Source organism: Phascolarctos cinereus, unplaced genomic scaffold (assembly GCF_003287225.1).
Source record: "Phascolarctos cinereus isolate Bilbo 61053 unplaced genomic scaffold, phaCin_HiC Scaffold_2;HRSCAF=192, whole genome shotgun sequence".
Taxonomy (NCBI): domain Eukaryota; kingdom Metazoa; phylum Chordata; class Mammalia; order Diprotodontia; family Phascolarctidae; genus Phascolarctos; species Phascolarctos cinereus.
This window is the reverse complement of record NW_027555625.1, coordinates 53,623,780-53,644,704: the sequence shown is the minus strand read 5'-3', so window position 1 is coordinate 53,644,704 and position 20,925 is coordinate 53,623,780. Positions and strand designations below refer to the sequence as shown.

At 41.8% G+C, this 20,925-nt stretch overlaps 1 protein-coding gene across 12 annotated transcripts in view; it reads left to right on the top strand.

Moving 5' to 3' along the window:
* BANP (BTG3 associated nuclear protein) overlaps window positions 1-20,925 on the top strand; it is a 254,133-nt gene that overhangs the window by 29,269 nt on the left and 203,939 nt on the right. For 6 of the 12 annotated variants that reach the window (XR_013484520.1, XM_020989193.2, XM_078149392.1 and 3 more), the window contains exons 2-5: window positions 373-524; window positions 4,589-4,717; window positions 8,922-9,016; window positions 12,745-12,944. Coding sequence is in view for 11 of the 12 variants with exons in the window: in XM_020989193.2 (XP_020844852.1) it covers window positions 455-524; window positions 4,589-4,717; window positions 8,922-9,016; window positions 12,745-12,944 (494 nt within the window). In the remaining variant the exon portion in view is untranslated. Of the gene's footprint in view, window positions 1-372; window positions 534-4,588; window positions 4,718-8,921; window positions 9,017-12,744; window positions 12,945-20,925 lie in introns of all 12 variants that reach the window. The other 6 variants (XM_020989198.2, XM_078149390.1, XM_078149393.1 and 3 more) reach the window with 2 other exon arrangements.

Sequence of the window (20,925 nt, the reverse complement as noted above, 5' to 3'; positions counted from 1 at the left end):
AAGCATGTGTATGTATTAAAGGGGCAGCTAGGTGGCGCAGTGGATACAGCCCCCAGGGAAACCACTGATAGGGTCACAAAGAATCGGATATGACTGAAACGACTCAAAAACAAGTCATCAGTGGATTTAAGCAAAGGCTTAGGAGTTAGGGATTTTGTCATCCAAACCTCTTAATTGTTTGAATTATGACACTGAGCAAATAATGTACTTTCTGTTTTCTTAACACATTGGCATACCCTAAGTAAGAGAAGAAAAGAAGTACGAAGAGACATTATTAATATTGATGTTATTATAAAGTAGTTTTTTGTACAGGTATAATTATTCTTTTGTGTGACAAAATTAAAAATTTTCCCTTTATATGTATTTTAATAGGTTATTAAAAGCTGACCAGCTCTTCCCATTTGGAATTTATATTTGGCTGCTGTGATAATTGAACCTTACTGCATGATTCTGGATGATGTCAGAACAGGATTTGGCCGATGTGGTCCAGATTGCTGTGGAAGACTTGAATCCTGATCACCCAGGTACAGTAGGTATGGGAGCAGAAAGTGAAGTGTTAAAAAAATACAATGTGAGGGAGACTTGTTATACTTGTAAAGTTAAAAAAAAAAAGCTATTCTTCCCTCTTCCAAGTCCCTTTCCCCTCCACTCCAGTGATCCCACATACATATGTTAATGATTCTTAGTAACATGAAAGTCGATTTTTTGAGGATCTATGATTTCCCTTGTGTGCACAGTCCCTCACCAACACGGATCACCATCTCTCCTTCACTTAATAGATGGTCTTTAAAAAAAATTTGTTCTAATCAGCCTTCTAGCCCTCTCATTGAGAGCACAAGAAAAGCAAAATCCATTACAAACATGGATAGTCAATCAAAACAAATTTCCACATTGACCATGTCCAAAAAATTTGGTTATATTCCACGTTCATGTCATCTCTCTATCAGGAAGTGGGTGGCATGTTCATCATTAGTGCTCTGCAATTGTGGTTTGTCATTATGCTGATGAAACGTGAACGCTATAGCCTTCCGTCACATTCATTAACATAACTTGTTCATCTATTCCCTAATTTGCAGGCACCCCTCAGATTCCTGTTCTTTGCTTCCCTGAAAAGAGCTCAGTAGACAGTCTCCAGAAGTTGTTGTGGCCACAGCTGTAATCCTGGGTGGGGCAGCACACACCTGTAATCCCAGCTACCAGGGAGGCTGAGGCTGTCGGATCTTTGGAATTTGGCAGTTCTGAGCTGCGGTGGGCTCTGCAGATTAAAAGTCTGCCTCAAGTTCAGCATTAACATGGTGAACGTTTATGGCCTTTCCAACTTGATAAATCTTCCCCAGACCTTATACTTTCCTGGCATAGTCTTTAAGAAGCCAGGTGAGGCATCAGAATAGGTCTGTAGTCAGAGTGATGCTCAGTAACATAAATTTGTTTTGAATATTTGATTAAGTGGCTCCTTTAAGTAGAAGCCACAGAATGAAGTACTAAATTCTAGGTGCTATAAATACGGCTGTGTTATTTATCTTTGTAACCTTAATATTTTTAAAAAATGATCATTTGAAGAAATTTGATTTTCTATTTTTAACCTCTGTTTTTCTTTGTTGGTCCCTCATCACCTCCCCACCTCTCCCTCAGTAATTCCTCAGTGTTTTCACCTGAAATTGAATCAGTGTTATTTGGGAAATGTGAAGTTTTAAATGAAAAACAACAAAAAAAACCCCAACCAAATGTTTTCATTTCTAAATGTACAAGACGGGGCAGCTAGGTGATGTAGTAGATAGAGCTCTGGCCTTGGACTCAGGAAGACCTGAGTTCAAATCCGCCCTTAGACACATGGCACTTACTAGCTGTGTGACCCTGGGCAAGTCACTTAATCCCGGTTGCCTCACTAAAAAGCAAAACCCCCCTAAAAAACAACAACAAAAAAACAAGACAGAATTTTTAGGAACGCCATTCAGCGCGATATAATGCCTTTTTTTGAGTTGACTATTTGTTTTACTAATAGAAAATTTCTTTTGGGATACTAATATTTAAGTATATTAATACAGGTAGTTTTGGAATCAAATGAGAGAAGATGTAAGCAATCACAAAGAAATATATTGAGTTGTTAGCCTTTTAAGAATCATATTCCTTAATGCATCTTTTTTGTTTTGTTTTAGATGTCTTTTTATAGGAAACACTAAAAAAATTCTTGAAGTATCTTAATTGTTTGAAATTTTAAAAGTTTTAGAAGGTTAATAATAACTTTGTTACAAAAGCATGCAACGTGAAACACTACATGAGAAAAACATTCCAGTTTTAAATTATGAACATTTATATAGCGATCTAAATTCTAACCGTTTACTCATCAGAATGATTTTATCTGCAGGCCATAATACCAAAAGATGCTTTTCAGCATTAATTTGTAGCCTCAGCTTTTCAAATGTTGTCATTTCCCTGATAGTCCCAGGTGAATGGACTCGAATTATGTTTCAAATAGAATGCAAACTGCAAATTCCGTGGTATGTTGCTCAGAACTCTGAACAAGCTGTTTACTTTATTGCTTGTTTCAACAATCCATCTATCTGCCAGGTGCTGGAGACACAGGTACAAAGAATGGAGCAGTTCTGGCTTGCAGTGAGCTTACATTCCAATGAGGGAGACAACAGGTGCATGTAAAAACACATACAGCATAAATGGAAAGTGAATAAATGCAAGTTATACAAAACGGGTGACTGTAGTGGTGTGTGGGATGGGGAGGACACTAGCAGTCAGGAGGAATCTTCCTGAAGAAGATGGTGACTGAGCTACATCGTAAAGGAAGAGAGAGAGAGAGACTCTGAAACGCCTCCCAGCAGCGGTGGGTGGGCTCAGAGGCCCTTGCACAGGTGCTGGGGTGCCGTGTGGGAGGGAGGCCCCGTGAGGCTGCCAGGGTAGGTCGGGGCCAGGCTGGGGCAGGCTTTGTGAGTTGGCCACGGGGGTAGTTTATCCTGGAGACCGTGGGAAGCTTTGGAGCTGGTTGAGTGGGGGAGTCACATGCCTGCACGCCGTCTTTCTTAATGTGTTTTGGACTCTTCCTTGACACGGTTTTCCTTTGTGGTGCTTTGAAACCAAATATCTGTGTACAGAAAAGATTTCGTTAAGATTAAGAGGTTTCCAAACCTGTTTTTTGATGTGCATTTGAAATTTGGAACAGTTAGACCCCCGGTTCTGAAAAATCGCCTGAGTGGAGATTCAGAAAGATTCTGACCTTGTAACCGGTAAAAAGCCCATTTTGCCTTTGGCAGCAATAATAGTAAAAGCAACAAAGGCCTTAGAATCATAGATTTAGAGCCGGAAGTCCTACTTCCCCATTTTACAGATGAGGAAACTGAGCCCCAGGCCCAAGGTCGTATTGTTGTACCGAGAAATCAGCGAGTGAGACCCAGACGTAATTTAAGATGTAGATTTTATTAGCGCGTGGCTGCCAGGGGCATGCACATCCAAATCAAGCAGCCCCCAGCAGGGGTTGAGCTAGGGTTTATATAGAAAAGAGCATGGGAAAGAAATGCGAGGAACACTGATGAGGTAATCCAAAGATGCAGGTGTCTTTGGGGGCTATGGATGGGAAAGTACAGGGAGTATACCGGACAGGGAGGGGGATGGATCTTTGGAGTCTGGCAGGAGGAAGAGTCCTTGGGCTGGCCAAGGACACCCCTCTCCCTCTGTCTTGATGAGAGAATGCTCTGCAACAAGAGAAAGCTTTCTCACAACACAGGAACTTACTGAGGAATTGGGAGGCTTCCAGAGACATGATCTGAGGGCTGGGGCCTGAGCGGCCCAGCTCTGTGTAGCTGTACCAGGGAGAGAGACAAGGGTCATGCTGAGGCCCATGCATGAATAACTGCTAGGCACAGTGTCCTTGGGCTGGGGAGTGGTTGTCAGAGACAGTGTTTCTGAGACTGGGGAGAAATTGGGGCACAAGTACAAGCACCCGAGCACCCCATCATTACAGGTCAGAGATCACACAAACCAGACCAGGCGTCCTGGCCTCTGGTATAAACATAATTATCTAAAGCAATTATATCTCAAGCTTTCTTATCCATTTGCATTGGAGGTACGGGCTATGCTGAGCTATGCAAGAGTACATTTCACTATTGTTTAGATTTAGGAGGAAAGAGGTCTGGGGCAAGATGAAGCACCAACTTTTGCTTTCCATGGCTTAAAGGGCCCTACTGCCTAAATGGCAAAATAGTGTTGTGCATTACAGTATGAGGCAGGATTTGAATCCCAGGCCATTGCTGATTTCAGTCAGTCTCTTCTTCCTGTGACCTCCTTTTATTTTCTGTACGGTTCAGTTGCTAGTTAACCATTTCACACTCTGTGACCGCTCAAGCTGTGGCCCTGTGTAGATGCTGGAAGCTCTTGCTGCCGGGGGGTGTTTTGGTTCTCGCCTTCCCACCCTAGCCAGTAGGGCCCAGGTCCCCTACTCTGTCTCGTGGGCTGCCTCCTTCCATGCTTTGCATAAAGAAGGCACTTAGCACACATTTGTTGATTTAATAGCTGCTCTTCCAACGTAGCTTAAAGTCTGAATCCAGGAGAATTGATTTATTATTTCATTATTATGCTTCAGGGTTGGTGGCTGTTTTTCCAGTGGACAGTTCGGAACGGGGGTGGTGCCGTCACCACCAGGAAGGAGATGGCGGTGGAGTTTGTGTCGCTCGTGCTAAAACCTATCAATATGGGCTTCGGATGGGCCCAGGTACTCAGAGGGTAGGAGGTGGTGGCCCTGCTGTTCTCTGGTGGATTACTTCTGGGGCGCTCTGTTGATTCAGGGCAGCACCTTTTAGAATGGGCATTGAAAAGGGGGACCAGACTGCATGGTGACTCAGAACCATGCCATGAGAACACTGGTTGAAGGAACCTGGAGTAGTAGATAGAGGAGGGGAGGAGGACGGGATAACTGCTTTGCTGAGTATGGTGAAAATGGTACAGGTCCTGCAATCAGTGGGCCTGGGTTCGAATTCCACTGCTGACACTTGCTACCTGGGTGACCTTGGGCATGGTATTGAACATCCCTTTGTAAAATGAAGGGGCCTGTTGGCCTCTGAGCCACCTTCCAGGTCTGGACCCACTGAAGTTTTGTAGGGTTGTTGTGTGGAAAACACACTAGGCTTTTTCTGCTTGGCTCCAGAAGGCAGAACTAGACCCAGGTGGGGGCTGGAGGGAGTTAGAGGAAGCAGATTCTGCTTTAACATATAAAACCAAATGAACACAGAAACACCCTTCTCAACAGTTAAGAGCTGGCCCAGAGTGGAGCAGTTTGCCTGTGGGGGAATCGTGATTTGCCCATCACAGTATTTGATTGAAGCCAGAAATCATTTCTAAAGGACAGGATTCAAAATTTGGTTTGGATTTGGATAGAGAGTTGAGATTCTGTAATTTAATTATTAATGGGATGAAACCTTTTTAAATTAAATTTTTTCCTTTGCCTTTCTGAGCAGAGTGGATGTAACTTAGTATCTTCTTAGTGATTAAGGATCATTAGGAATATCAGTGATCATTCTGTGCTATTAAGATGTGTTAGGGATTTTGGCCTCTACATGACCTTTCAAGTTTTATATATTATTAGTGTATGTCGCACTGAGCATGTCACAAACACAACCTGTCTTTTACCACAAACCAATCTTCCAGAGTTCCCTCTTTCTTCCAGGCCACGCCACAGTCTCCCAGGTTTGTAATCTGGGTGTTTTTCTGAATTTAGCAGCCTCACCCTGCATATCTTTTCATTTACCAGATCTTGCTGTTTTCACTGCTGTGTCTTTTGCTGTGGACCCTTTCTCCCTATTTGCATAACCACCTCTTAACGAAGGCCCTCTTCACCTTTCACCCAGCATCACCTCAACAGCCTCCTAATTGGTTTCCCTTACTCAGGCCTGCCCTCCCCTCCTGTCTTGTCTTCTACACAGCTGCCTGATTTTCCTCAGGCCTACACCTGACCGTTCCTCTCTGTTACTAAACTAACTGCAGTGATTTCCTGTCACTCTTAGGATAAATATGAACTCTTCTGTTTAAGTAGGTGGCACAGTGAATAGAGTGCTGGGCCTGGAGTCAGGAAGACCTGAGTTCAAATCCGGCCTCAGACACCTACTAGCCGCCTGACCCTGGGCAAGTCACTTAACCTCTGTCTGCCTCAGTTTCCTCCACTGTAAGATGGGAACTACAATAGTATCTGCCTCCCGGGGTTGTTGTGAGGGTCAAATGAGATTAGCCGAGTACCTGGTGCATAATAGGTGCTAGATAAATGTGTATTTCCTTCCTTCCTTCCCAAGTCCTTCAGTACCTGATCCTAGCCTCTCTTTCTAACCTGCTTGTGCATTATTCTCCCTCCTGCACTGTGTAGTCCAGCCACCCCAGCCTTCTCTCTTCCTCACACATGTTATTCCATCCCCTGTTCTCATGCCTTTGCCCTGGCTCTACCTCTGCATGGCATATACTCCCTCTTCACATCTGCTTCAGAGAATCCCTCTCTTCCTTAACGTATAGCTCAAGCGTGGCCTTGGGAAGGCCCTGGAGTTTATTGAAGTGGTGTGTTGATTACTGGCCTGGTCAGACTTGGTCTTGTGAAAGATCACTTTGACAGCTGAGTGGAAGCTGGACTGGAGTGGAGAGAGACTGGAGGCAGGGAGCCCATACTTGGACCATGGTCCAAATGAGAAGTGACGAGGGTCTGCAGAAGGACGGTAGGAGTGTTGGATTAGAGGAGGGCACATACACGAGGGATGGTATGAATGTCAAGATGGTAGGGCTTGGCAAGAGATTGGAAATGGGGGATGAGAGAGTTTGAGGAGGTGAGGATGAAACTTAGGCTGTGAGCCTGGGTACCTGGGAGGATAGTGGTACACTATATAGTAATAGGGAAGCTAGGAAGAGGGGAGAATTTTTTGGGAAAAGGTTTTAGACATGTTGAATTTAAGATGTCTACAGGACATCCAGGTTGAATTATCCAATAGCAGCTGGAGAAGTGAGACTTGGGAGGTCAAGAGAGAGGTTAGGGCTGGATAAATCTTAATAATCATCTGCATAGAGATGATAGTTGAAAGCATGGGAGCTGATGAGATAACCAGGTGAAATGTATAGAGGGAGAAAAGGACCCAGGACAGAGCCTTGGGGGACACCCACATTTAGGGGCATCACCCAGATGAGGGTCCAACAAAGGAGGCCCAGAAGGAGCAGTCAGGTAGGAGGAGAAGCAGGAGAGAGCAGTGCCCTAAAGACCTCGAGCAAGGAGAATAGGGGATGTTCACATGTTTCTGATGAAAAGCCCAGAGATGAGAAGGAACTTTGAAATGCCAGCACAGAGGCAAGAAAAACCTAAAAGGGGACCTTTGTGAGTAGGCTGCTACATGTAACCAAGGAGGAGCTCCAGGAGAGCAGATGAATTGTGTGGCGTGATGAGGACACGGCGGGGGACGGGGGGGGGAGGAAGAGAAAGGGTGGCAAGTGTACGGCCAGGGTGGTTGGGTGGGCTGTGTGGAGAATGTGGACAAGCGGCATCACCCAGTGTGGCCAGTCTTGGCTGGGGGGATTTGCAATGTGGAGGGAGCTCTTGAGTTGATGAGAGGATGGATCCCTTTGAGTAGTTTGGATTTAGAGTGTATTAATTGGTGTCTTTTTTCTTTTAACCATTACGGGCCCTTCCCCACTGACTTCTCTGCATCTCAGGACAGCCTCCCCTCATAATCAGTGAGGAGTACAGTGTGGCATTGGCCAGACCTGACAAGAGCTAATGACTTACAAAATCTGGTGCTTTGAAGCTGGCTAAGGTTTTCTCATTTGTTTTGAAAAACCAGACTCTGAAGTCTGTGGTATATAGGTAGTGATATCCCCATTTAACAGGGGAGGAAACTGAATCTCATAGTGGTTGAGTGACTTTCCCATGGTCACACAACTAGTAAGTGTCAGAGGTAGAATTTGAACCCAGATCTCTAGCACTCTTCCCACTTTAACTTTCAAATATTACTTCTTTTATTTTCTGAATGCACTCTGTTTTTGACTCATCTGTCCATTGAAGCAGAGGATATTTATAAACTGGAAGTTAGAGATCAATTTAATTTGGAAGTGAACAGCTCTGTATACATCAGTCCACACTTTAGACATTTTGCTATTTTGCTATTAGAGGACACAAGAGTAATTGCTAAGAAAATTTAATATTGAAAAAAAATTCATCAGGTGCTTCCAGTGAGGAAATGCCCTCAATCAATGCCCATCTCCATTTGCTCTCTACCTCCTACAGCTTCCTGGGGCTCACAGTGATAGGTCCCTCGCTCAGGGTCATAGTCAGCTGATGTGTATCTGAACCAGGATGGCATTCTAGCCACCAGGCCATATTGCTCTGGATTTCTTTTTTAATAATAGAAAGAGGTGATGGATAGGAATGAAAAAAAAAGTTTTTCCTACAGTGGAAGGCAGTAACGTTGTCATTCTGCTTAACGTTTTGCAGTTTGATCAGTAGAGTAATTTAATAGCTAGAACAATGAATTGAGAGTCAGGGTGATAGGAATTTAGTTCTCTCTTCTATGATTTAGTCATTGCCACCCTTGGCAAATCATTTATCTAGTATGTAAAGTTTTCTTTAAAATTTCCTAGAGACTTTAAAAAAATAAATATAAGGGCTCAAATCTCTCTCCATCTCTGTCTTTCTCTTGTTCTTTCTGTCTCTGTTCTCCACCCCCCACGCCCAACTTTTTTCTGGTTCTGTGTGTCTGTTCTGTCTCTTACTCTGTCTCTGTCTCTCACATAACAGGACTTTGTTTCCTACAATATCTACCTACCTGTCTTCTTGTGCATACATGTTTATATATGAAATACAAGTTTATCATACCCCGCCCCCATACATACACACACGCCCCTCCTCCAGAATGAAATAGAATTAATTCGATGCTCTCGCCTTTTTTGGTTTGCAGTTGTGTTAGAGAATCATGAAGTCACAGATGAAGAAGTAGAGCCTCCTTTGAAACGCCAGCGAATAGAAATCAACTGCCAGGATCCCTCAATAAAGGTAATCTTGGAGAAATGTGCTTTTTCCCAATTCGGTTGTACAGAAAACACTTCTTTTGGGAAATGTATGAAAACAAGCCTAAAATGAAGTCCTTTAGACTGTCAAGATTGCTGGCGTAACTTCTCCCTCCCTCCTACCTCCGGCTTACCCATGCTAACGTGCAGAGTTGGCTGAATGATCGTTTTAGACTGAAGACGAAGTAAAGCATATGTCCCCTTGCTGACAGGTCTGCTCACCCTCTCAGTGAGGCCTGCTAACTTTTCATGTTATTGTTACAGTGATTCATTTCTGGATCCCTGAGCTACTCGTTTGGCTCCGTGGCTTTTAGAGTCAGACACATCCCCTCCGTGTGTAAAGCAGGACTTTGTTCTGCATCATGTTTTATGTGTGTGCTCTGTCTGCCTTGCTTAGCACAAAGTGTGTGCACGCGCGTGGAGTATGTGTGTGTGTCTGAGTGTGGAGGGTGGACAAGTCCTGGGAAGTTACATAAAAGAAACAAAATATCTGTAACAGTTGCAAACCAGTCTTAGGTGGCAAAACCTTAGAGTGGCTACAATCTGATGACTGAAATGACTTAGGCGGCTTCCCTGAATGCAAGTAGCCAGTCCCACAAGGATCATTTCAATTTCTGCCACTTAAAGTAGTCCTGTATGCACTTATATTTCTGTTGTTCTGGTGGTTTAAAACAAAACAAAACAAAAATGTGTTGTGTAGCATTTGAAGCAGTTGTAATTTGTAGTTTTCATATTATTAAACATATGAAGGAAGAGATATGGATATGGCAGTAGCTCTATAGGCTGGAAACCTGGATCAGATCCTGCTGCTTGTTGCCTTAGTGGTTTCAAATAAACCGATTTTCCTCCCTGGACCTCAGTTTCCCAATGTTGAAAAAAGATGGTTGGACGAGATTATTTTGATGGTCCCTCACAAATCTAAATCCTACAGCCCATACAAGCCCATAAATGTTAAATACAGTTCTCAATTATTTAGGGGTAGTCGCGAAGCTTATCAGGGCAGCTAGGTGGCACAGCAGATAGTGCACTGGGCCTGGAGTCAGGAAGACTCAACTTCATGAGTTCAGATCAGACAGTTGGGGGAGGATACGTAAGGTAAAGGGGTATCTTTCTGAAGTAGCTTAGAAATTTAGGTTTTAAGTACGTGACTTTTCAGAGTTAAGATTATATTTGGGGTCAGATTTATGTTTTTTGTCTCTTTGTGCATCCTGTCGTAACTCCTAGCATCTCTTGAAGAGGGGGGCTGGCTGGATCTCGCTTCACATCCTTTTAAAGTCTAGATAGCAGATGCACATCCTAGAGATGGCAGGGGCCCCAGATGCTCCTGGTTCCAGGTGGCATTGTGTCCTGGACATTGGAGAACCTCCTGGGCGAGAGCCATCGCTGTGCAGAAGAGTTTGGCCCAGCAGCCCACCTAGGAAAAGAACCAGGTGAATCAAGAGTGCACATTGTCCACACTGGCACACGACTAGCTGGATAGTCCGTTGGGCTGGTGCCGCAGCGCAGGTTTTGGACAGATACCGCAAGTAGACACTGAGAATTCTATAGGAGGAAGCTGGCAGTCTGGATTGCACAGCAGTGTCCACTACCTCAAGGTTTTCCCTGAAAACAAAAACAAAAACAAAAAAAACCAAACCAAAACCCTCATTTTAAAATCAGATATTCTTCTGGTGGTGCTATGTGGTTGTGAATCATGGAACTTCTGAAAAATCAAAATTTCAAGTAATAATAGTTATCTAGCATCACTATTAGCACTTTAAAGTTTTCAAAATGCTTTACAAATATTACCTCACTTTATCTTCCCAGTAACCCTGTGATGTAAATCTCCATTTTACAGATCTGGACCTTGAGGCAGATAGAAGTTAAGTGTTGCCCAGGGTCACACAGCTGGTAAATGTCAGAGGCCACATTTGAACTCAGGTCTTCTTGACGCCAGAGCCAGCACTGTCTCCACTACGCCACCCCCCGCCTCTAGGTCACCCAGACGACAGTAGGGAGATCTGTAAATAGGCTGTGCCATGTTGCCAATAATGGTCTGCATACGCGAAGCTATGTAAAAGAGATCGTGGAAGAGAGGGATGATAACATTGCCATGAGCCTGTCCCTGGCAGATCGCACACATCGTCTGCAGCAGGTTAGGAAAGCATCCAAACAGGGTAGTTTAGTGATGGAACAGATAATCAAGTATGAAAATGATGAATCTGTATTTATCTTCTGTAACTCTTTCCTAATGAGTAGAAAAATGACTGAAAGGAGTTGAGAGAATGACAGAAAATTCAGATAATCCAAAAGCTGATAAGCTACGCTTTTTTGTTTGGTTATGTTCGACTCTTCATGACCCCATTTGGGGTTTTCTTGGCAAAGATGCTGGAGGAGTTTGCCATTTTCTTCTCCATCTCATTTTACAGATGAGGAAACTGAGGCAAACAGGGTTAAGTGGCTTACCCAGGGTCACACAGCTTGCAAGTGTCTGATTTGAACTCATGAAGATGAATCTTCCTGACTCCAGGCCCAGTGCACTATCTGCTGTGCCACCTAGCTGCCCTGATAAGCTTTGCTACTACCCCTAAATAACTGAGAACTGTATTTAATATTTATTTCACAAAGCCTGTTTTAAAGAATAGACAGGGAAAAGGTCATTCTCCCTGTGACTTTCCAGGACTGTCCTGTAGTATTTGGAAAGGATCCTGGTTTGTGTGTTTTTTTTTATTCTGTCTGAAGACAGTTATCCAATTATCAATCTGAGTTTCCAAAATGTTTAACACTGTATAATACCTTTCAGTGACTGGCTAATAGCAATTAAGTTTTGTTTTGCTGAGTTTTAAGAACCATTTGTACTCATTAGTACACTTGCTAATTCATTAAAACTAAGTAGTACTTTAAGTGGAAATTTGGTTAAATACCACAGTTTACCTTATACTTACTTGTCCTGTTCTGGTTTCTGATGTTGGAGTAATTGATGCTTAAGGTTAGCCAGACTTTAGAAGTAGTTTTTCTGTGGCCCACTAGGTGGCAGGCTTGCCATTAAGAACACCAAGATGGCCATCCGCAGAAAGCCAGGGCAGGTGCCGCTTTCAGTAAACAGACGTGTGCTTCCGTGTACGTTTTCTGAAATGTCCTTGTTTGTCATTCATCGCTTTTGAAGTTGGCTGTCTAGAGCATAGACTGGAAGCACCTGCCGGCGGGCTTTGTCTATTGTGTTATAATTCTGTGGGAATGAGAGTATACTGATTAATGTGTTAATATGGTCGAGTTCTTAGGCATTTTCTTTTGTTTGTACTTGGCATTAGCACATTCTTAATTTTCCATCATGTAGAGCATTCTAATTTCATAGACGATTGGCACCAGTATTGACAAGTTATGCTAAATATTATTAATGAAAAGGGCTTGAATAGGTTTATGAAGGGTGGGAACCACATGTGGCCCTCTAGGTCCTCAAGTGCGGCCCTTTGACTGACTCCAAACTTCACAGAACGAAGGGTAGCTGCTTCTGGGTTATATAAGTCAAGAGCAAGCCTAGTAGTATGGATTGTACTTTTGGAATATCTGAGAATGGTGGATTCTCTGAAGGTTGGTGAGTGCCCTTTATAATTGTTTGTGGTGGCTTCACCTGCCACAAAAAGGCACTTAATACATATTTGTTTCATGAATATGTACATTTTTCTTTAAGATCAATTCACCATTTAAAAAGTCTTTTTTTTTTCTCACTTTCAGTCATTCCTGTATTCCATTAATCAGACAATATGCTTACGGTTGGATAGCATTGAGGCCAAACTGCAAGCCCTGGAAGCCACGTGCAAATCGTTAGAGGAGAAACTGGACCTGGTCATGAACAAGCAGCACAGCCCCATCCAGGTGCCCATGGTGGCCGGCTCTCCCCTCGGCGCCACGCAGACGTGCAATAAAGTGCGATGGTAAGGAGCTGCTGGAGAAGCTATGGCTTCCGAATGGATTTTCTGTGTCCTTTGTTTTATTCACGTGGAAAAGCTTTCACAGTGTCTCTCTTTGGGATGTTTCTAGTATCTTCCATAATATCAGCCCGTTGGTCCCCTGTACATCGGTCTTGGAGGTCCTTGCCTCACCATTTTTGTGGGGCTGATTTGAGTTATACTGAGCCTGAGCACTTGGGATATGGGTGCGATGAGGGTGCACGCACAGCCCAAGATCATTCTCATCCAGATGTCCTTTTGGCCTAAACCAGATGGATAGATCTTGGTTTTGGAAAAGACATGCCAAACCCAGGAGAAGGGTATTTGTTCTTTTCCTTATTTTTTCAGTGAGAGTACAGCTAGCTTTGTCCTTACGTATTTTTTTTTCATCGCATAGATTGCATCTTTTTCATCTCATTTTATCAAAATTGCAATGAATTTCCAATTTTTCAGAGCCTCTTATTTTCATATCTTTTTTAAAAAAAGGAAATATGGAGCTGATCTAATCAGGGCATGAGGAATGATGACAGGTAGAAGGGATGGTTTGTGTATAAATTAAACCCTTAAACTTTGCAAACAGCTTGATAAACCGAGCAAATTGAAAAGATTTCATGTAAAGTCCTTGACCTGCTAAGACCCCTATGATTGTATGCCATTGTCTGATAGACCTTTGTCAGGGAATGAAGAGGCTTGGGCTTTCATCTCTAGGCTGTGGATGGCACCTTCTCACTCACCTCTTTTGCCCTTCTTCTGCTCTCTCTCTCCTCAGCTGTCCTTGAAGAAGTGATGGGGTCATTTCTCCTTTTCTCTTGACTTGGACTTCAGCATGATTTTACTGGGAGTACTCCTTTACAGGGTCTGCCAGGGACCGCTTTTCTGTCCAGGACTTTTGTCCTCGTTTCTGGGGCTTTGTTGGGCAACAGTGTTGTAGCATGTCCCCCGTCCCTCGGCCTCACCAGCCTCACCCTTACCAGGAGTGGGGTAAGGGATGGCCATCACAGCAGGCCCAAAGGGAACATGGAAACACTAGCTATCATTATGCCATAGTCCTTCTCATGCTTTGGGGGTAGTGGCCCCAGCTGTGTAAGGAAGGGCAAGGTGGGGTTCGTGCCTGCTGGGGAAAAGTGGGTCAGGGTGTGAGGGGAGAAACCTGTGCAACAGCTACTCCACTGTGGTTCCCTCAGAGGCTTCCATGATGCAATGGTCTGGACCTCACATCTTGCGTGAGAGCACATCCACTGTGTCTTTGTGTGATGTGGGTGTATTGAAAGCCTTGGGGATACTGGGAGTGTACTGTCTAAAATGGTCCAAGGGTGGGTTATGTCTTTGAAATCACAGGTCTAGATCCAAAACATTTTTGTAATAGGATAGTCCTGGCTTCCTGGATAAGGTGTTAATACAATAAATATCAATTCGGACTCTAATAAATCTAATTTGTGATCAGATAAGCTGTGTCTGATGAAAGCGTATTTGTGTATGTATTGTCTGTGGTTAAAAAAAAAACACGTGAAGCAAATTGGTGATGTAAAGAGACTTCAGGACCAATTTTTGACTCCTTAAAATTATTTACATAGACCTGGCTATCTGCAGTTATACTACTGCAAAGTAAACCTCCTCATCATAAGTAATTCATTTATTTGTTGAGGCAGGTACAGTGACACCGTGGCAGTATTTGCTACCAAGAGGCCTCAGGCTAGTTTTGATTGATTGATTGATTCAGCCATCCAACATTTATTGCATATCTACTATGTATAAGGTAAAGGGTAAGATTCTGATAATTGTATGAGGTACAAGATGTTGTGTTAGCAGCAGGCAAAGAATGAGATGTGACTCCTGCTTTTGTGTAACTTAAAATCGAACAGGAGAGGTGGGAGAGCTATATTTCCCAGGACTTAAAATCCTTTATAAATTGTTTTGTAAACTTTATTGATAGAATGATAACATATATTGATGAAATAAGTACTTGAATTTATGACTTATTTTGCTATAATTTAATGAAGACAACTTGGATTTTGCAAGGTATATAAGAGTTATGTACTCAGCTACATCATCAAGGAACCCACAGCCATCCTAAGCCCCCTTTACTCAGTTGTCATTTTTTCTGATGAACGTTTTGTGCCCTGTGTCTAGGATATAGAGTGGACCTGGGATTTCAGTGATATAGGGAACTGCCTCTACCAGGATGTGTCAGCACCTGCTCTGCAGCTGGGAGGATCAGAGGGAGAGGTGCCTAGAGTGCTTCTGTGACTTAGCCAGGGTCACACAGCCACCATGTGTCAAAAGCGGACCTTGCACCTAGGTCTTGGTGTAAGGTGCTTACACCAAGGCCTCTCAAGGACCTTACGTGCTTAAAAAATTATTTATAACTTTTGTTTCTTCATCACTTTCATTTTCAGATATAGCTTTACCCTCTCCCTTACCCATCGAGCTATCCCTCATAATAACAGATTTTTTAAAAAAACAGTGTAGCAGAACTAATGAACATAATCATGAACTAATGAACATAAAGCAGGTGTATGAATATGCATGTATGCCTACATGTATGTGTGTATATATGTATATACACGTGTGCATGTACTAATAGCTAACCTTTATAAGGCACCTACTATGTGCCAGGCACTGAATTAAGTGCTTTACAATAGTTATCTCATTTGATCTTCACACCCCTGGGAGGTGGGCCATGTTATCATCCCCGTTTTACAGATGATGAAACCGAGTCAGCTGGCGGTTAAGTGACTTGCCCAGTGTCATACAGAGAGTAATATTAGTTTTCTACCAGGCTTAGGATCAAGCCAGGACAGGAAAAGCTATTAACCCTAAAAACCAGGGGAGTACAGAGGGTATGTATGTACTAACACCCTACTGAGGCAGAAGTGACCAACAAACCAGAAATACCAATTAGACAGAGTTACAGGCAAGCGGCAGCTGGCCCTCGAGATTCCAGGGAACTTTCCTTGATTTCTGCTGCCTCTCAGGAGGCTCTCAATCCTCTGAGCGTCTCTAGCACTAGCTCCTGTGGCTGTCTACTATACTTTGTGTGGGCGTGTGTTTATAAACATGTGAGAGTGTGTGTCTATGTGTAGATAGACAGTGGGTAGAGTGCCGGACCTGGAGTCAGGAAGACTGGACTCAGTTACTTACTAGCTGTGTGACCCTGGGTAAGTCACGTCACCCTGTTTGCCTCAGTTTCCTCATCTGTAAATGAGCTGGAAAAAGAAGTGGCAAACCACTCCGGTTTTTCTGCCAAGAAAACCCAGATAGGGTCACAGAGCATTGGGTGTGACTAAAATGACTCAGTAACAACAACACAATTGTTGTATCTCAACTTTGCACTTCAAAAAAATCAGGGTCAGGTTAACAATTCTTTCCTTTATCTAAGTCAAGAATGAAAAAAATAATCTGTACTTGGATGGTTTAAACAAAATTTGAAAAAAACCACAACTCTACCCAGATGCCAGATCTGACATTCCCATCTGCTTAAGTTCTGTAAGTGAGAAAACAAAAACTGTCAACAATTAATCAAAAGCTATAAAGAAAGAAATTTGGAGGAGAACAGCAGAAGGACTCAATCCCTATGAAGAAAACATTTGGATTAAATAGAAAGACGAACACCAGAAAACCTAGATGTCGAAGGCAGTGTGGAATGTAGGACAGTCCTGGTGAAGATGAGCCGGGGCGTGGCTGGTATTGACTGTGCAGCAGTTATCATAGAGAGAGTCTCCATCACTGACCTCTGGGTCTCCACCAGCGCCCAGCACAGTGTCCTTCACACAGTGTCCTTCACGCAGTGTCACTGCTTATTGCCTGGGAGCTCTCTCCCAGTGGAAATGAAAGATTTAAAATTTTAAGTGTTGAATGAATGAACTGAAAACTATTGACAGCTTACAATGTAGCCAAAATAACAAGGTACTTCTATGAATCTTTTCACTTATAAAATTTATGGCAGTCTTTTTGGAACAATTGGAAATCCATAAAAATAGTAACTTCTTGAATATCCATGTAGTACCTTTTCATGAATAAATTCTAAATTCCCCAAAACTTAACTTGTGAGCCAATTGGCACAAATTCAATTCAGCAGATATTTTGCAGCAACTCTGCAGGATCATTAGGTAGACAGTGACCAGAGCATGACAGGACAGTCTACCCCCTTCCCTGCTTCCATTCTTCTGGAGGATACAACAAGCCCACAAATGCATCTCCGGAGGGCAGTTGAGGAAGAGTACCGGCCCTCACCTGGGGAGAGGAGAAGGGATCAGGGAAAGTGTCCTAGGGGCATTAGCACCTTTGTTGAAACTTGAAGGCAAACAGGGTTTCTGAGAAAGAATGTTCTTTGTTTTAGAGGACAAATGTAAGTCACCTCAAAGACCTTTCAGCTTTAATAAAGCTTTCAGACAGTTAGACCAAGAGTTGTCAGTTTAAATACCAAAGACTTTTTCATTTGGAAAACATGCCTACTCAATTCTGACCCTGCACAGCTTGGAAAATGGTTGGCTCTGTTTCACAGTGACGAAATTCCCTATCTCTCAGCTAATAGAACCCGGTTCCACTCGTTGATTACTTCTAATTAAAAACCTGCATTGACCATTCTTTTGTATCAGCTTTGTGTTACCATTTTTTTCTTTTTGGAGCACAGATAGCAGTGGACTGTTGCCAATCTTAGTCGGTGTTTTGGACCCAGATTTTCAGATTCTACACATGAAAGAGAGTCTTAAGACAATGCTTGAGATCATAATGCCATAATAATACCATGGCTTTACTTCTGTGGCAGAAGTTGTGTGCAGTTAGCAGTGCGTGTGTGTCTTCTATGTATGTAGTTGTTTGTGCGCTGTCTCCCCAAATGGAACGTGAGCTCCTTGCTGGCAGGAATCATGTTTTCACTGTTCTTTGTGTCTGATTTTTGGTGCAGTGCCTGGCATGTTTACATTTAGAATATTCTGACTGAGTAAATCAGATTTGCTCCCCAGTAATGTCCTAGTTCAGACAAGATTAATTACTCTTGGTTACCTCTTCCTATTAGGGCAGATACATTTTCTCTCAGAAAGAAAATGAAGGGTTATGAATTGGGGTTAGTAGTTTTTTATCCTCCTTTTCTCTCCCCCTTTTTCCTTCTCTCTTCCAATTCACATGGAATTCCTTTTCTCCCTTTTTTTTTTCAAAGAGCTTAGACTGTAATCTAGAAGCTTAAAAAATTTTTTTTTTTTTAGGCAGTTGGGGTTAAGTGACTTGCTCAGGGTCACACAGCTAGTAAGTGTTAGGTCTGAGGTCAGATTTGAACTCAGGTCCTCCTTACTTCAGGGCCGGTGCTCTATCTAGTGTGCCACCTAGCTGCCCCAAGAAACCATGTTTTCTGATTTTATTATTGGGATACTATATTAAAAAAAAAAAGCAGTACTCCAGTGTTTCTAAGTTTTAAAACATCTCAGTGGGTAGATGAGACAATATTTCTATAAAAAATTTGCAGAAAACAGGAGCTTATTAGCTCTCAACAAAAATGGTTCAATTAATTGCTCTTTCACTCTGATATATCATTGTCAGGGTTAAAAATCGATTTAACTAGTTCTTTATGTTTCCCTAAAAATGATTATTGCCATGTGGTAAACTGCAGCACATATTATTTAGAACTATTTTCATGCCATACTTTAAAAATTCTATTCCATATAACTTGGATTTGTTTGAGAAGAATGTTTAGTTTTGGTATTTTTTATGTGAGGCAACATGTCTTACTTGAAAGTATCCTCTGTCTGGACTCAGGAGACCTGGTTCTGATACTTTCTAGTTGGTAATGCTTTGACCAGCCAAGTCACTTTGAGGAAACTGTTGGTCGGTAGGGATAATACTAGTACTACCTACCTAACCCAAGCTTGTCTTGAGGAAAGTATTTGGTCACCTCAAAGTGAACATGAAGGAGTGACATGCTTCCCATCTGTTTTCACGTTAAGATGTGGCTCTTATGTATCTATCATCAGTCAAAAATATTTTTGGGGTCAGTTGTCAAAATTGTTAAATTTTGCTTTGACACAATCAATATGTCTTAATACTCTCCCCTCCCTTCATAGTGCCCTTTAAAAAAAAATAAGCAAAACCATCTGATACAGTGATGGTGGTTGGATAGAGCCCATGTAACTTTTAGCTACTAGTAGCTGATAATTTCCTAAGAGAAAGTAAGTGTATTTTAATATCAGTCATCTGGAACCACCTGTGTTTGATCTAAATTCTTTCAGTATTTATATTTATATATAGATTTACATTTAACTTAAGTATAAATTAATATAAATTATATACCACAATATATTTAATATAACATAAATTATATGTATAATTTATATGTATATTATATATAAATTTCATTTCCTCATTGTTATGGTCAATGAGTGTGTATATATATATAATATTGTTGTTACAAATATCCCAGGTTTCTTCAAATTCTTGTCAGTCTTTTAGGATACAACTTTTTTTTTTAAAGCTAAATTGTGCCTTTGAGTAATAGGAAGCACCATTACTTCATTATTCCATCAATTAGCTGATAATAATTTATCTGATAGTAAAGTTACTAAAATTTTTGGTCAACAAAGATAGTGTTTCATACTTTGCAGTGAATAATGAAAAAATACTATACTATTTTGAGGAAAAAATTTGGTCCCAGCCCCTATGATACCTTGTTAATCCTTTTAAGTAATTTTGTGTGAATTTTATTTCTTCACAACAAGAAATTGTCATCTCTGTCTTCAAGCAGTAGGATTGGTTTTTTTTTTGTCCATTCTTCTCTTCAAACATTAGGAGCTCCAAAAGTGTTTGTTCACTAGCATGCCACACTCAAAGTAAACAAGTTATTCTAATCACAGAAAACTTTGAATTCATATTCTGTTCCTAAATTACACACACGTTATTCGTTGACCTCTAAAGTGCATGACAAACCTATGATGCAAAGAGTCAATGAAACATGTAATACAGAGATCTTCTGAGATGCAGCAGCCTGACCTATGAATTTATAAATTTCTACCAAATTAATTTGTTAGACATTTCCTAAAGACATGAGAGCAGTATAGCTTAATGTAAAGACCACTGGGTTTAGAATCAGAGCATCTGTGCTTGAATCCTGGATCCGCTGTTTTTTAGTTGTGTGACCATGGACCAACCTCAGTTTCCTCATCCATAAAATGAATGGATTTAATTATATGATTTCTAAGATCCATTCTAGGTCTAAATCCCATAAAATCATGTGAAATTATAAAATTTCAAGTTAATAATTTGAGCTAACCTGCTGTTACTTCATCAAGACGTATTGCCATATGTGAAACTGTGCCAGTTTTCCTGATGAATGTCTTTCAGTCATGTCCAATTCTTCATGACACCATTTAGGGTTTTTTTTTTTCGGCAAAGATACCAGAGTGATTTGCCATTTCCTTCTCCAGCTCCCTTTACAGATGAGGAAACGGAGGCAAACATAGTGCAGTGACTTTCCCAGGGTCACACAGCTAAGAAGTGTCTGAGGCTAGATTTGAACTCAGGAAGATTAGTCTTCCTTACTCTAGATCTGCCACTCTATCCACTGTGCTACATAGTTGCCCCACATTCTTAATGACTACAGATACAAAAATAATAAAATTATTTAACAGCATACAGCAATAAACATAATAAAAAATTGTTCATTTATATGAAGTAGGCAAGGTTTAGATCACCATCATAAAATCTAGTAGTGTAACAACGTAGATTTTTTTTCCCCTTCTATCCAAGGAGTTTTGAGGGTAGTCTTTACTGGATTCCTCTATTCATATCTGTTTCTACATCTGCATCTCTATTTCTGTGTATAAAGTATACACAGGCAGGTACACAATAGCATTTCCTTCATGTGTCTCTTTAATCACTCCTGCCACAATGTCTTCATAGGTTTAATGCATTTTAGGTGCCCGTTAAATGTTTCCTAAATTTATTCCAGTTAGTAGGTTACAGGCTGTGATTAGTAGCC